The 16,761-nt window shown below is 42.7% G+C and overlaps 2 protein-coding genes across 2 annotated transcripts; both read left to right on the forward strand.

Annotated features, from left to right (window-relative positions):
- Positions 1-314: 314 nt before the first annotated feature.
- Positions 315-3,198, forward strand: trmt112 (tRNA methyltransferase activator subunit 11-2). The gene is made up of 4 exons (XM_086158617.1): positions 315-524; positions 1,210-1,311; positions 2,566-2,658; positions 2,852-3,198. The coding sequence occupies exons 1-4, from the start codon at positions 450-452 to the stop codon at positions 2,951-2,953; spliced, it is 372 nt and encodes a 123-aa protein (XP_086014743.1). The 5' UTR covers positions 315-449; the 3' UTR covers positions 2,954-3,198.
- Positions 3,199-4,837: 1,639 nt separating this feature from the next.
- On the forward strand, positions 4,838-16,664 carry tgfb5 (transforming growth factor, beta 5). The gene is made up of 7 exons (XM_086158616.1): positions 4,838-6,049; positions 10,214-10,377; positions 10,820-10,952; positions 11,168-11,278; positions 13,020-13,200; positions 13,553-13,706; positions 16,172-16,664. Exons 1-7 carry the CDS (start codon positions 5,695-5,697, stop codon positions 16,328-16,330), a joined length of 1,257 nt encoding a protein of 418 aa, XP_086014742.1. The 5' UTR covers positions 4,838-5,694; the 3' UTR covers positions 16,331-16,664.
- The last annotated feature ends 97 nt before the right edge of the window (positions 16,665-16,761 follow it).

A 16,761-nucleotide genomic window follows, 5' to 3' on the forward strand; every position in this document is an offset into this window, starting at 1 on the left:
GCCCTTAAAAACAGCGAAAGGATAATAATAACAATGGCGATATTACTATTATTATTAATATTACTTTTTATAAAGAATTCTTCTCGATTGTTATAGAATAATAATAATAACAACAACAATAATACTAATGTCAGTGTTATTATTGTCCATAACATTTTGATATAATTCTTATCATTATTGATTATTATTATTATTATTATTAATAATAATAATAATAATAAGGAGAAGAAGAAGATAATTAAATAAATAAAAAACATTGACGTGTGCACATGCGGAACCAACGGTAGACGGGGCGCATTTTCGGGGGAATTTTGACAGCGAAGCCCTTTTTCCGGTCCACATGTGAAAGCCCTGCTTGCATGTAATTGTAGCCGAAAAACTTCACCGATCATCAGTTGTAACAAGACTCCTCTGTGTCGGTGATTGTGGTGCATTCAGTGTCAGTAAAGATGAAGCTTCTGACGCACAACATGTTGACTTCTCATGTGAAGGGAATCACGAACGGATATCCGCTGCTTATCAAGGTAAAACAGAATCATTTAAAATCAACAGAATCACTCAAAAACACCAGGGTCGGTCAAAAACAGCTGCAATGATCCAAAACACTGCGGCTCCCGGCCGGGCAGAAACCGCGATGGTGCGAGGAAAACAACAAGAGGGGAAACACTGAGCTAAGTAGCTAAGCTAAGTAGCTTCGTAGCTAAGTATCTCCCGTTTGACATTTGGTTAACATGCTAGCTGCTATTCTTCGTGAAAACAAGCCGCGGTAACGTCTCTCGACAAACCTCCTCCTCTTCCTCCTCCTTCCAGATATTTTGCCTTTCCAAGTCACATCTGTCATTTTCCAGTAAAATTGTTTGCGCTGGGCTTCCCCCATAGCCAAGAATTGTCGTTTTTGCTGCTTTTAACTGATCATTCCTCGCGCCTCTCTGTCGAATAAACAGAGGCCCGTTTTTACTCTATTTGATAAACGCTGTTAACACAAATATTTTATTTCTGCTGATAATAGCAGACAACACCGTTTTGAGGAAGCCTTAAGTCTTACAAAAACTGACAACAGAAAAGAATGTCCCAAAACACTAAATCCTATTTTTGTATGATATGCTAAACTGGTATGCCTGGGTACCGTAGTCAAGTAGATGCAGGTTATTAAAACCCAGAGTGGAAAAAAATCTGAATAATATTGATGTTTGTTTTTTTGTCTTTCAGGCAACAGAGGTTAAAGTAAATGAAGTGGAGTTCAACCCTCAGTTTGTCAGCCGGATGATCCCCAAGCTGGAGTGGAGCGCTCTAGTGAAGGCTGCGGATGAGGTGGGTTTAAATGTCCAGAATGAAGGATGTCAACATCACATATATCACCAAATCCATTGCTGTTTGTTTGCTGATGTCTGCAGCGTTAGTGCTTGCAGCTTTCCCACGAAGCGCCCATTTTCTTCAAAAACAACCCAGTAATGAGGCCTTAGTTTATGAACTCACCACTGGCTAAAACCTCCGTCCTACATCAGTCATCGTTGGAAACCTGTCAGAAAGACGGCAACCGCATGTTAGCTCAGTCTGGGTCAATTCAGTACATCTGCCATCAAGGCCAGATTCTAGCCTCTCCCAATTTAGGGGCAACATAGTTTACTTTGCTACAGAGAAGGGATTTATGGCTGGATGACTACAGTCATAACATTTGCGTTTAATTTAGTTAACATTGTGTGTGGGCTCCGGGTCGCTTGTAGCATAGGCTAACATCCTGGGACAGATGGACCTTGAGTGAAGCAGCAGAAAAGCAATCTTTGTTGATATGCGGTAGACTCGCAACAGACGTTTTGACAAATTGCTGTTCTCTGCCCTCACACGCTGAAGACTCTGTTCTTCCGCGGCAGCAAGCATTCTCAGCATCACCTTCCCTCAAGCGTAACCGCAAGGGTGTGTGTGTGTGCGTGTGCGCGTGTGTGCGTGCGTAAGTGTGTGTGTGTGTATATGTGGTGGCGGCGGCACAATAGATTTTTAGTTTTATAGTCTTGAAGTCCAGTTGAGGTGGACTGAGAATTTGGATTATTTTCTCCTGACCCAGAAGTCACTTTCCAGACATTTGTGTGGCTAAACTAACTGCCTCTTGTGTTTAGATGGCTGACCAACAGGCATGCGTGTGCGTGGGTGCGTGCATGCGCGTGTGTTCGGGGGAGAGCTTCCCCTCAGCTCCCATTCATTCTCAAAGAATTGAGATCCTGCTTGGACTTAGAAAAGCAAAATGCATCTTAAATAATGTTTTTTTTATAATTCAATTCAGTTTACGTGACAAAAAAAGAGGAAATATGTTTGTTTTATTACAGAGTACTAGCAAACCACATCATGGTAGAATCTAGTGCCCCTTTCTAGTTATAACAGTCAAAAATCATCGTGCAAAGTAGGAGTAAGCCTGACCTTGATGGAAAAGTGATCAACTCATCTGCTGAATTATCATGAAATGACTTCTGTTTGTTCAAAGCAGCCTGAGGACACTCTTTTTCATTGATGTCATGGATTTGAAACGCAATTTGATAAACCCCTTTCTGTGTTTTTTTTTTTTATCTGCAGCTTGGTCAGCGGCAAGACCTGCCTGGGGATCTGGTGGCAGAGTACGAAAAAGACGAAGAATTCCTGAAGAAAGTTCACAGGGTTCTGCTGGAGGTGAGGAGAAAGGGCTTCTGTCAACATTCTTGCAAATACCAGTACCAGTAGTGTGTGAGCGAAGATGCTCGGCCGGAGCCGTTTAAATGAAGAGCACCTACGGGTCCCATTACTTTTGGCTATGTAGAGCATGTTGCTGAATGGCGACATCAAGTGGTGATTAAAAATTGACTGAGGGTTGTGTGTGCTGCAGGTGGAGGTGATCGAGGGCTGCCTGCAGTGCCCTGAATCAGGGCGTGAGTTCCCCATCTCCAAAGGGATCCCCAACATGCTGCTGAACGAAGACGAGGTATAGACAGCAGGTCCTCGCGCAACCTTAGTCCAAACTGACGCTCGCACAGACTCTGCGCGAATGCGTGTGTGTTTGCTGAGACAGATGAGGGCGGACTCCGGTTTTCTTGGTGTTTCTGATGTCATTTCGGGAGGAGAGAGATTTGAAAAGTAGCGGATAAGAAAGAATGTTCCTGTAAACCCACGCCTGGTATTTATTTTTGTAACTGTTTCAGGCTCTTTCTTTTTCAATAAAACTGTATGAATTTCCATGACAGCCAGAAGTGTTTTGATGGTTTTGTGGAAAATATGGGTTCACTTATATTACAGACATCCTGAAGCCTAACCCCACTTGTGTGTGTGCACCAAAGCTCTGAATCGGATCTCGCCGTCTGTCAGGGTTAGATGACGTGGCAGTGGCTTGTCTATATTTGGCTTTGGAAGAAAAGAGGCCGAAAAAAAAAGCAGACGGGCTAGAGGTTGTTTTTGAGGCCTTTTTTTTTCCCTGGTTTTTGTTTTCTCTGTACATTACAGCAGACAAGGGAGACCCCGCCTGGACAGTTCACTGAGATCTCAAGGCGCGCCCAGTCTCATAAAAGTAAAGAAAAAGTTGAGCTGAGAAGCTCCTTGCATCAACAATTGCACAGAAGTCAAGTTGGAGCAGGAGATGGTATTTCTGTTGGGGGTGGAGGGGTCTCCCCTACCTTTCCCCTTCTTCTTGCAGCAATTACAGGCCTACACCCACAACTATAATAACAGTATCATGGAATGGCAGCAGGGCAGCAATAAAAGCCACCCCTGACAGATTAACAGGCTTTTCCAAGTCCTGAGCTGTAATTAACAATGAGACTAAAGAGAAACAGAGGAGAGAGATTAGGGGGGGAAATGCTGCTTGGGAAGCTGCGGGTTCTGATTTGGAAAAGACCTTCACCGAAATGTTTCACACATTGGGAGCTGCTTTTGCCGATCTATAGCGCTTACATTTAATTCTGTCTTATTTAAGAGTTCCTTGCGACCATTGTGATTCAATTGTTTTTTCACACAGACTGCGGTGAAACAACAAATGCCTTGTTTTGTTTTTTTGTTTTGCAGCCATTTGTAAGCCAATCTTGCAAGGCCCAAAATATAAACACCCTCTGCTGCACCATGAAAGATTCTGATAAGCTAGTTGTTTCAAAATCGATGGGGAAAAAAAATAGTCAGATTCGCCAAAAATAATAATAATAATGGAGGGTGTTCTCTGGCTTGGCCCTCAAATGTGTCCCAGACAGTCGCCCGACAACTGCAGTTAACAAGAGAAATAGTCTCGGATAAAATTGTGTGAGAATAATGTGTCAGCATGTGAAAGGTTTCGCAAACATTTATGCACATGTCATTATTAAATGACCATAAAAGTTCCATTACATTAAAAGTGTAGTGCGTAAAGACCCAGAGGAAAGGTCAGTGGCCGCACCTTGTTGCACAGGGCCCCTTAATGTATTCCTTACCATCCATTAAGGACAAAGCTTTCTCTTATGTTTCCCTCTCTGGTGGATTTAATTTTGATTTATTGAGACACGGTATCTGAGGCTGTGCTGAGCAAACTGGCTGCCGGCCATCTTTCTCACTGAAAAGATGCGAGACGACTCTCCGGCGGTGGGGATCGGCCCTTCCGCCCGGCTCGGCCCCCATGCCGGATTTGTTGTGTACCTGCTGAAAGAGGGCTTGGGGTCTCTGTGAGGAGGGTTAAAATAAAATAGATTATGTGCTGCTGCATGTGCCCACAGTTGGAAGAGGAAGATTTATGGCTGCATCATCACTGCCTTCACTTTGGTGGAAAAGCACCCTCCTCCTCCTCCTCCTTCTCCCTCCTCCTGTCTGAGGCCGGCTGCATTTCTTACCGGGATCAGCAGGGCACAGAGGAGTCTGATCCTGCTGCGGATCTGCTCCTTCAGAACCCGCTGGATTTCTGAATCAACACTTTTTCTCACCCCCCCTCTCCCTCAATCTCAAAAGGAACTTTTTTTCGCACTTATTTTTTGAATCACTCCTTTTTTTTTTAGATCAAGACGGATGCCCTTCCGACCCTTTAAATCAAACGTTTAAGCCCTTCCGGTCAAACTCGCTGTAAAGGGATTGTTTATTTGATGCGTTTGCACCGTCGATGGATGATCCCAAGGTGAAGACCGATTCTTCACCGGGGATGAAGTGAGCCGCTCGGGGTCCGGTGGTCTGCGTCATGGGCTGAGCTCCTGCGTGGACTCCCTCTCTCTCTATCTCTCTCTCTCTCTCTCTCTGTCTTTCTGTTTTGTCTTGTTTTTCTGCTGGTAAGCGCTCACAGATCCCGGGATGTCCAGCAGCGCGGCTGGACTTTTCTCCGGTTCACTGTGATCCTCTTCACCCTCAACTACAGAGAGCGTGTGCGCGCACCGGTGTGGGGCCCCGGGAGCGCGCACCGGTCCGCCACATTTCCACACTCTTTATTTTCTTCTTTTTTTGTCTACACTGGCGTTTTGTAACAGGTGTCGTCAAGACAGAAGCTCTTTAATTCCGTTAATTTATTTAATTTTCTTTATTTTTCGGAGTCAATGACAATGACGGCGGTTCCTTTGATGTTGTCGTCGTCGTCGAAGAAGAGTCACGGAGGTCGTCAAGGAAACGGAGGTTTATTTCTAAAAGGTTGTTAAAAGGAGTTGAAGTTAATACAGGTATATTTGTCGCCGTCTAACGCCTTGAGAGCCGCGGTTCCAACCGGACTTCCAACTGGGAGTGTCTCCCCACCGGACGATGTGGCTCTCTCGCGTCGCGCTGCTGCTGCTGCTCCGGTTCTCCGGTGCGCTGGTGGGGGCGCTCAATACGTGTCAGTTCATCAACCTGGACGAGCAGAAGTCCCGGCGCATCGAAGCGGTCCGCGGGCAAATCCTCAGCAAGCTCCGCATCCGTAGCCCGCCGAGCCCGGAGGAGACGCGGTCCGGCGGCTCGGTGCCCCCGGAAGTCATGTTGCTCTACAACAGCACGCGAGAGCTGCTCAAGGAGCGCGCACGCCTCGCGGAGTCCGCGTGCGAGCGCGAGAGCAGCGAGGAGGATTATTACGCCAAGGAGGTGCAGCGGATCGATATGCTGCCGCCGCGCACCGATACCAGTGAGTGACAAGGATTTAACGCTGAAAATCGACCTCTTTCTTTTCTCCGATCGGTCTGCCAAATGATTTTATTTGTTGATGATTGGTAATATCGTGCTTATCCTGCACTCGGGGTCGCGGGGGGGGGCTCCAGCTGTTCCAGCTCCAGACAGCATTCACTCACTAACTCATTCATTCGGGTCAATTTTCCTTTTTTTTTTTTTACATGTTTTTTTTTAAATGCTCCATGTTTTTGTGATGTGGTTAGGAAATACACACTCAGAAAGGTGTGTGGAACATGCAAACTCCACACACAGAAAGGTGTGTGGAGTTTGCATGTTCTCCCCGTGTCTGCGTGGGTTGTTTGCTGCGTCTTTATCATGGGGGAGAAAACATGATCTGAAAATGTATGCTGCGTGGGAGATCTTGCAATCTCCACACAGAAAGGTGTTTGGGGGTTGTATGTTCTCCCCTTTTTCTGCGTGGGTTTCGGCGAGAAAGTGGGTACGTGCAAACTCCACACACCTGTCTGTGTGGAGTTTGCAAGTTGTCCCCATGTCTGCGTGTGTTTCGGAGAGAACATGCGAACCCCACACAGAAAGGTGTGTGGAGTTTGCATGTTCTCCCCGTGTTTGCGTGGGTTGTGTGCTGCGTCTTTATCATGGGGAAGAAAACATGATCTTACAATGTATGCTGCGTGGGAGAACTTGCCCACTCCACACAGAGAGTTATGTGGAGTGTGCATGTTCTCCCCGTGTCTTCGTGGGTTTTGGGGAGAACGTGGGTACTTGCAAACTCCACGCACCTTTCTGTGTGGGGTTTGCATGTTCTCTTCGTGTCCACGTGGGTTGCATGCTGCGTCTTCTTCATGGGGAAGATAACATGATCTGAAAATGTATGCTGCGTGGGAGAACTCGCACACTGAACACGGAAAGGTGTGATCAGTTTGCATGTTCTCCCTGTTTCTGCGTGGGTTTCGGCGAGAACGTGGATACGTGCAAACTCCACACACCTTTCTGTGTGGAGTTTGCGTGTTCTCTCCGTGGGTTGTATGCTGCGTCTTTATCATGGGGAAGAAAACATGAGCTGACAATGTATGTGACGTGGGATAGCTTGCAAACTCCAGACTGAAAGGTGTGTGGAGTTCGCATGTTCCCCCCCCCGTGTCTGCGTGGGTTTCCTCCCACATTCCACATCGGAATCCAATCAGGGTCCTTCGCAAAGTGAGGCTGAAGCGCTAACCACTGCGCCGTGTCGCTTTTTTGTTAATTTCAACAAAAGTTTACATTTGGGGGGGGGGGTTATCATCTTGCAACTGCAAGTTTTTTTGTTGTTGCTGATTTTATGTGCTTCTTGCGAAGTAGATACTTTTTTTTTTTTTTTCCAAATTTGAAAGCAACAGCAATGTCTATTTTCGTAATATGCATTAAATTTGATTCGAGCAAATCTAAATCTGATTCCTAGGTGGTTTATAGTTTCTGCACGATTTATTTTTTAAGCGTATTTTTTGCCATTTTAATGTATTTGTTTAAGGTTTTATTTCTTTATACTTTCAATTTTTTTTATTTTGCTCCTTCGAGTTTCTTCCTGGATAAATGTTTGCAGGTTTGTTTGTTTTTTTTTGCTCATTCTGACGTTTGAGAAATTAAATTTTTAGCTAAATTTCCCAACGTATTTTGGAAAGCCTTCGTTTCACATCTTAAGCATCTACATTGTAATTCTGAGGTGCAGTTTGACATTACTTGAGTGAATTTTTCAGTGAGTCTCTTGATTCCTGGCAGACTTTGACTCAGTTGACCGTGAGAAAGATCAGTTTGTGATTAGTATTTAGTCATGACTCCAGTGAAATGATATTTGTCCACAGTCCAATACTCTTTGCATTCATTCATTCATGCTATGTATTTTCATCTTTTCCTCGAGTCCAGGTGGTTGGATGAGTCTAGTAATCCATAGTAATTGGATGATTAAGCAACTATATGTCTTCCATGCAAATGGGGAAATATGGGTCTTTTATCATGGTGAAGAAAACATGATCTGACAGCTGATTTGACAGCAGATGCTTTAACAGAAACTTCATCAGGTGCAGCAACTTATCACTCAATGAAACAAAGTGCATCGGCCCCCTGTCCAGGCGGACAGGGAATACAGCAAAATATTGATTTATAAAGGATGGCCTAACTGACAGCACAGAGTGAGATCTTTGTTTTAAACTCTGGATCTGCGATGCAACAGTTTGCTGATCTAATCTATGATCGAGAAGGAAATTTCAAGGATCGATTACATGTTGGTGAAAAAAATTACACATCCATTTGATAGAGTAATTCGTACTCGGTAGGCTTACATCAAAGGATTGTCTAAATACAAGAAGATATTTATAAATCATGGAAATGGCATTGACCTGCATTTACACATTTTGAGAGCAACCTTTACATCGATTGCAGCTGCTTTGCATCCACATATATAGCATCATAGCACTCAGCACATGAGAGTTGGAAAACTGTACAAGTTTTATATAAAATATATATGTATATGTATATACACACACACACACACACACACACACACACACACATATATATATATATGTATGCACATTTATGTATGAACGGTGTGTCTTGGTGTGTGTGTGTGCGTTTGTGCAAATATTTAAAGTATACAGAAACAACCCAAATATACACACAGAAAATCATGCATTACTCTGTCGATACGTTGAAGGATTTTTAGAAAGGCTATATTGAAATAAATGTTTTTATGAGTTGTTTTTTATTTTTTTTTAATATGCTCCGCTGACCCTATAGACGGTGGGATGTTGTTCCAAAGTCTGGGTGCAAAAAAGCCGTCACCTTTGGTTTTGTGGCTGGTCTGAGGAATGGCCAGCAGATTCTGGTCAGCTGGCCACAGAGGCCGCTCAGTGGTCAGGGTTAGAGCTCAGGAATACGCACAAGGGCTCCACCATGTAGCGCCTTGAAACGCCTTAAAGTAATGTTTTGGAGGGAAACCAAAGTAGGGAAGTGAAAATAGTGGCGATGTGTGCTCAGTACTCAGTCCTATCATTTATCATCTGTAAATGTGATGCATGTGTGTGTGTGTGTGTGTGTGTAAGCTTATCCGTTGTACACAGACTTGATAAACAATCATTGAAGCAAATCGCAAAATTCGAGGTAAAAAAAATATCGCCATCAGTGGGCTTGTCAATATTCAAGCTTCATTTACAGGTTGTCATTCTGGACATAATATCATGATAACATTGAACCTGTTGCTTCAGGTACCAATTTGAAATTGGAAAGATTGGAATTGCTCAAATCCTAACTATATTTGGCCCAAAAAGGAGTCATTTGGAAGATATTGAATTTGAAATAGGTAATGTAACACAATTATAAATGAACACATGTCAGATTTTATCAATATTCTGACTTAAATGTTAAATGACTATTTGGATTTCAATGAGAATCAATGTCTTAAAATGCTGACGCGACTGGTAGGAATGGAGCTATAGCAACTGCTCAAGCTACTGATCTGTGAAGATTTCAAATCGGTCAGCGTATATACCAAGGTAATCACATGTTTCTGACAGGACGGTGTTTACTCAAAAAAAGACGTTTACTGGCTGCTTGATCTGTCAGTGCCTGCCGTGTTTCATCCTCAGTTACAAAGGTGTCAAGAGGTTGACATCCTCAATATGTTTTCATATGTCGATTGATTTGCTGCTGCATGATATTGTAACTAATGTAGTAATATTACATGGTGGTCGACGGTTTGATGCCAATCCCGAACCTGGTGTCAGATCAAAGTAGTGTCTAGAAATGGCGAGGGTTCCCTTGAGCAAGGCGGCACATCTTCCGAGGCTTTGGAGAAGTTTTACAGTAGCGAGCAGTCAGTGATTCTCGTGTGGATTTTTGAACGATTTATAGCGTTGCGAACTGCGGGGCCGGTAATTACATAACTGTGCAATACGGTCAAAGCTATGACTGCAAACGTCACCCGCATGTCAAGTAGAAAACCAGACACATTTTCTCACTCGGCTCAAGCCTTTCATTTAGTTTTGAGACGCTCATCATCAGTAATTATGTCCGAGACATCAGGCTGCTGTTTTTAACATTATTACAAATACTTCATTGTCTAGGTAGGTATGAGCGTTTTTGGGAGTAGTCATGCTATTTTTTTTTTTTCTACTCATTTCTCCAGATGCTGTCCAGCCAGTAGCCCCCAGCCCCCATTATAGAGTTGTCCACTTCGACGTTAGCGGGGTGGATCTGACGAACAGCACCCTGGTCAAAGCCGAGTTCAGGATCTTCAGAGCTCCTAACCCGCTGGCCCGGGCCTCGGAGCAGAGAGTGGAGATCTATCAGGTAGCGTTCGCAACTTAGAGAAATGACACGTCAGCAAATTCAATCCAGCAATCCCTTTATCGAGCCCATTTATAAATCCAAATCGAATAATCGTACAAATGTGTCGAATGAAGTCGTGCCGCTGCTTGGGCTGACTGGGTTACATTTCAGAAATATCCCAGATTTCCAAATAAGTCACAAAGACAATTTACTTAATCTTAACAATTAAGACGCGGTTATACTAAAATGCAGTCTTTGGGAAAGTGAGTAAACATATTTTGGAAGGCTGGGCCTTCATAATGTTTGTTTTAAATCTGAGATGTTTGTGTGTTGCTATGCAGGAAATGAGGTGGTAAGCGAAGTAGAAATTATATATAAAATTCACAGGTTTCCCCGGACAATTATTTGCTCCCTCACGCTTGAAATGTGTGTTTGTGTGTGTCTTATGTGTGTTTTATGTCAGCTGCTGAAGCCAGACGAGGAAAGCACCTCCACTCAACGTTATATCGACTCCCGCACTGTTCAGCCGCGGGCAAAGGGCACCTGGCTGTCTGTGGACGTCACAGAAACAGTTAAGGAGTGGGTGTCAGAACCAGGTCAGCTCTGGTTATCGCCATCTTACTGACACTGTCATCTATATTGCAGGAGTTCATTTGTAAATAAATGAGTATGTAATTACAATTGAACAGATGAGAAGCGATTAACAGTACATTGAAAGTATGACGGTTGTATGAAGTACGGCGTTTATCTGCTTTTACTGGATTTTAATTTTCTCATATGTGTCTATATCTTTATCCCTCCTGCTGATCAGAGACTAATATCGGCCTGAGGCTGGGCGTACACTGTCCCTGCTGCACCTTTGTTCCATCCACCAACAATATTGTTCCTAATAAGAGCGAGGAGCTCGAGGCTCTCTTTGCAGGTTAGTTATATTCCCTTTTTTATTTATTTATTTATGTTTTTTTGAACATTGTGTTCTCCATAAGGGGACTGCACTTCTTAGTCTCACTTTGAACCATGTCTTCGCCCAAAGCTAATCAATGTCGTAGGAAGTGAAAGATTAAATGACACACATATTTGGTAATGATACCTATCTGGATTAGTTTAGACCTTGGCGCGACAAACCAAATGGACTTGAATGTCTGGGTCTATCTACAAGGTTATTTTTTTTTATCATTTTCAAATGTGAGTGGTATCAAGCAACAGTCTGGCTCTGAACCGTCAATCAGTCTCTTCAATTGAGTTTATTCATTAAACTCTTGCATGTCGTGAGACTTTTCCAAAGCACTATTATACCACTACATACCATTTTACATACCAAGTTCCCCTCCAAGATTTTTTTTTCTCAAGTTTAAAATTTGTGTGTCACTGTATCCAGTGACATATGTTAAGCTGTTGTCATGTTCAGTGACGAAACATATTTTTTCTTCGACCTCACTGAAAACACAATTATATTGGAATATAACAGGATTTTTTTCATAGCATCCTTGTCTCGTGCTATTGCAAAAGTAATTTGGGCCAAAAATGTGTAATTGAAGAGATTATTGACTGTTTGTCTTTGCGTTAGAGGCACCTGGGTACAGTGCAAAAGTAATATCACAATATGCCCATCAGTTTTGTCAGTCAAAAGGTTGTTTTGAAAAGGTCCAGTCCTGATCCAATCTCGTTATGTGGAAACACGTCTCAAGTTCAGCCCTGAGAACAGACTTTGTAGCGGCGGCACCATGTGACAGTTAATCTTCTGAAATGGATACTTGGATGGTCATGCTGGAATTTTTAGAGGAGGAAGGAAAAGGGTGCATTTTTAGTGATTTCTATCGTGGGACCAATAGTGGCCGTGAGACAAATGAATGAACCATGAATTTCAGAAATCGAATAAAAATCTGAGACTGTTCATAATTCCAGTATCATAGTCCTTCTTATTACAAATGCCAAAAGTCAGCAGATTTTACTTTTTAATCATTTACCAAAATTAAAAGTTATTTTGTGCATTTATGGTGCATTTATGTGTTTTTACGTAAAGTAATAAACATGTCTTTTACAAACCTTCCATCTCAGTTGTGAGTATTGGAGACTGTTTCTAGGATAAACATCATCAGGATCTCCTTGGTTCTAATGCTGCTCAAATGTTATTTCATGGAAGTCAATGCAATATACATACACGAGTAGAAGTAGAAATGATTCAAGGTGTTAAATTTGAGTATTTTCAGGAAAACAAGAATTCTTAGCTTTTAAAGAAATGTAAGAACGGAGTTTTTGTTTCATATTCTCAACATGCATCATTCAATAGAGGTCAATCATCTTTGGTGAAGAACATGAAAAAGTGACACGTTTGAATCACTTTGAATCACTTGAATGTGGCAAGATAGTTTTTGCACTTCATTTGAGTTTGTTCCTTAATGATTAATCCAGAATGCATTACCTCCTGTACAATAGCTATGATGAAATTCCACTGAAATGCAGAAATATCCACCTCATACTGGTATATATCAAATATCTTCCATGTCTGGACCAAAATGTTGAAATGTCTGACCAAGCTGCGGCCAAACCTGAAAACTGAAAACGAAAAAAATCATCTGATGCTACAGTAAATTCAAGCCAATTTAGAGTTACTCTGGAAGTGATCAAACTCTGGTGACTCAATTGTATAACCGCTTCCACAGGTGTGGATGATGAGCAGCTGCGTTCAATAAGAAAACCTGGTCAGGTCAAAGGTCAGGCAGATTTCAGCACCAAGACGCCTCATCTCATCCTAACCTTGCTGCCCAGCGACAGAGTGGACAACCCAGCCAAGAAGAACCGCAAGAAGAGGGCCGCTGCCACAGACAGTACAACCTGTGCTCGGTACGAGCGTGCGTGTGTGTGTGTGTGTGTGTGTGTGGTGTGTGTGTGTGGTGGTGGTTGCGCAATACATTTTTTTGTTTTATTGTCCTGCAATCTAGATGAGGTGGACTAAGGATTTATATTATTCTCTCCTGACCCAGAACTCACTTTCCAGACGTTTGTGTGGCTAAACTAAATGCCTCTGTGTTTAGATGGCTGACCGACAGGCACGCAATGTTTATCTCGACCACCTTGCACACTGCAGGAGGAGACTTTGGCACCCTTGCATAGTCATTACATTTTGATGGCTGGTGCTTGAATGGTGACCCATTGTAGTTTTCAATCATCTGACTTTGGGCCCTTTGTGTTTTAGTGGTTCAGAACAGGGCTGCTGCCTGCGCTCCCTCTACATAGACTTCAGGCGCGACCTCAACTGGAAATGGATCCACGAGCCCAAAGGTTATAGGGCCAACTTCTGTGCCGGCAACTGTCCTTACCTCTGGAGCGCAAACAACCACTACAATATGGTGAGCTGAAGTGATTGAGGTCTCATGAGATTTGACTTGAGTATTTTCCATATTCATTTGATAATTAATGAAATGTGTTTGTGGGCATGAGTGATAAATATTATCCGGCATCACAAACTGGACTCAAATCAACTGCCCCGAGCATTTCGGCTCACTCCCCCTCCCCCCAAAAAACACATTTTACCCACCTGCCTGAATGGCTCTTTATCTAGCAACACTTGAGGTTAGATGCTGAAGTTTCAAGATGCCTGCCTTCTCTCAAAAATGATGTGACACAAGGTGGTTTGTGGTGTAAAAATGCCAGAAGGCAGTTTAGAAATCTCAACAGCCACATCTCCTTCCCGACAGCATGACTTTCTTATTAAGAGATTTGTGTATGAAATAGAGAGTATAAACTGCTGACGACAATGTCTTCGGATTATCTTTAGTAACTGAATCATAATTTCTGGAAGGAGCCATTGCAGTTCAATCTTTGGTAAGTTAGGATCCCAAAAGGATTTCCATTCAACAAATTTTCGAGAAAGCAGACATGTCTGTGTCCAGTATCGTTCAAAATTCAGCAACTCGGTCCAGATGATCAATCCAATAGAATTCCTTATGCCTAAGTACTTCCAGACTTGTAAATTGTAAAATGTACAACATAACCACAAACAGGGTAAACAGCCAAGAAGCTTGTTGGAGACGACTAAGGCTGCTGACTCGATGGGAGTTAAGAAGAATAGCAGGGTTATGGATTAACAAGATTGCAATACAGAGGGAGGACGCTAATCTTGAGACACTCGCAAGTAAATCTAAACCACACATTAATCAAATGGGATTTATTGCAGTCAAAGGCACTACTTTGTAAATGTGTAGATGTGATATTCAGCTTCTAATATTCGTTATATTTTCTGCTGGTGCAACCAATGTGTCCTCGTATCCCATAACCACATGGCTACACTTAGTTGAAGAGAATGAGCAAACAAGTAATATGCAGATACAAAAAAAAAATGAAATGAAAACAAACAAATACAATTTAAACAGACTTCCTGTCATTGTGAAAGATGCTCCCTTTAGCAAAAACATGAAAGGTGTATTTTCTGCGTTGTCACTGATCCTTAAAGAAATAACCCAGAGTGATTTTTCACTGTACATGCATGCATGCATGCATGCATGTATGTACCTAAAATCCTATTGGGATAAAAAGAACTCAGTGGAGTTTGAGAAATCTGAATTTGACTGTATATCTTTGGTCAGTGAAAGGTAATTAGTCATTATTTGATCAGAAATCAAATGATGCTCCAGAACTTTATTTTCCCAAGCCAATACTTTTATCTGTTTTCTCAAGTTACAATTTATGCAATTTAAAATCTCTCAGATCAGCGCTTTAGTCACTGGCAAAGCCAAAGGGTCCATTTGTATAAACACCAACTGTGTATCTGCAAACGAAGCCAAGTAAGAGTCTGATAAGATAAAGTGTATTCATTATCTTGACAAGAGACTTCTTGATTAAAGAGGATTGATTGACCGAATTATTGATTGATCAAAGTGTATAGACTTGAAAGAAGTTGACTGATGTGTTCCCATGAGTAATCAATTGATTTTAGATATGGCTATAGCCGAGTGCTGTCCAATCAATTAATATTGCTAAATCTATTTGCTTACACAGTGATTCTCCTTTTTTTCACTTTATCATTTCCTCCTGTCTCTGGCTGCATCATCCCAAACAAGTCAGAGCCTGTGTTCAATTTACAGAGCTCAAAATATTTGCTCTTTGGTTTAACTCAAAAGTACGTTTCTTGACCGGTAACATTAACATTTAGAATATCAAAAAACCTCTAGGTGAGAAAGCTGAGCGACTTGACATGCACAGAAATCTCTTGCAATAGACACGTCGTGTATCCACTGTCAACTGCCCATCACTTCACGAGCCAGTAAATTGGTTGTGAAAGAACTGCTCTCTCTCTCGCTGGAAAAGCTGTCAGCTTGACATCGCACTCTTGGGAATCAAACAATGTGAGTGACATTTGCACTTAGACAGAGCTTAATGAGCGGTGGGCGAAGACCACAGTTAGCTAGGTTGGTTAACCCTCGTCTCATAAATGGACTATCACCTCGCGGAGGCCCGTTTTAGTCCTGCAACTAAACATATAGGATTACACAACAGTGGCTGCTCGTCTGGTAGCGGGCGCATTGGCCAGTTGCCACGCTGGCTCTCAAAGAACGTCTGGCTTCGCTTTTCATCTTCCATATTGTTTATTTGAGCGGAGACTTGGAGGGTTTAACTGACTGCGGAGTTTGATGTGAAAAAAAAAAAAGAATCTCAGTGGTTTTGGCACAATTTTAATCTGCCTGATCCTGAAGTCAACGGTGGGTTTTCTGGATAGGATTTAAAGCTGCACTTGCAAATAAAGCCAATTAAAAAGCATCTTATCTCCTTGAATGTTGGCTGCTGAGTCTTTAACTCTTCTTTCATCTCCGCCCAGATCCTGCCGCTGTACAACAAGCTGAACCCCGAAGCCTCGGCCTCGCCGTGTTGCGTCCCTCAGGACCTGGAGCCGCTCACCATCATGTACTTCATCGGCCGCACGCCGCGTGTTGAGCAGCTTTCTAATATGGTTGTTAAATCCTGCAAGTGCCGCTGATGGAGGCGACTGTGGAGGAGGAGGAGGAGGAGGTGAGGGAGGCGAGGAGGAGAGTGACTGCTGGACCAAAACTGACTTCTCTCAGGGGGAAAATATAGCTAAGAGGACAAAACGGATGTTCTCTTGAACCTTTGCTGTTTCATCCCACCCTTAGCAGATTTTTGATTTTCCTTTTTTTTTTGTCTGACTGAAATATCAGGATTTCTTTCCTCGTTCTTTTTACAGGCGCGGTTTCGACATGCTCTGGAACTTTCTGTTTGATGTAGGACATTGTAAATATGAGAACATAGCTGTATTAAACCTGTTCGTGGATATTAAAGGGAATGTTGTGTGATTCAGCCGCGTCGGATCTGCCTACTGCATGAAAAGGTTTCATTTATCGCAATTTTGATGCCACCCCCGGCATAAATCCCTGCGATTGTGGGCAGCGG

This window comes from Fistularia commersonii, chromosome 13 (genome assembly GCF_037954325.1).
Source record: "Fistularia commersonii isolate RoL2024-O1a breed Wild chromosome 13, RoL_Fcom_v1.0, whole genome shotgun sequence".
Lineage (NCBI taxonomy): Eukaryota > Metazoa > Chordata > Actinopteri > Syngnathiformes > Fistulariidae > Fistularia > Fistularia commersonii.

Coding starts and splice junctions, on each gene's coding strand:
- trmt112 (XM_086158617.1), top strand. CDS start 450: ATGAAGCTTCTGACGCACAACATGTTGACTTCTCATGTGAAGGGAATC. Junction 525..1,209: donor GATATCCGCTGCTTATCAAG/GTAAAACAGAAT, acceptor TTTGTCTTTCAG/GCAACAGAGGTTAAAGTAAA. Junction 2,659..2,851: donor TTCACAGGGTTCTGCTGGAG/GTGAGGAGAAAG, acceptor TGTGTGCTGCAG/GTGGAGGTGATCGAGGGCTG.
- tgfb5 (XM_086158616.1), top strand. CDS start 5,695: ATGTGGCTCTCTCGCGTCGCGCTGCTGCTGCTGCTCCGGTTCTCCGGT. Junction 10,378..10,819: donor AGAGAGTGGAGATCTATCAG/GTAGCGTTCGCA, acceptor GTTTTATGTCAG/CTGCTGAAGCCAGACGAGGA. Junction 13,201..13,552: donor GACAGTACAACCTGTGCTCG/GTACGAGCGTGC, acceptor TTTGTGTTTTAG/TGGTTCAGAACAGGGCTGCT.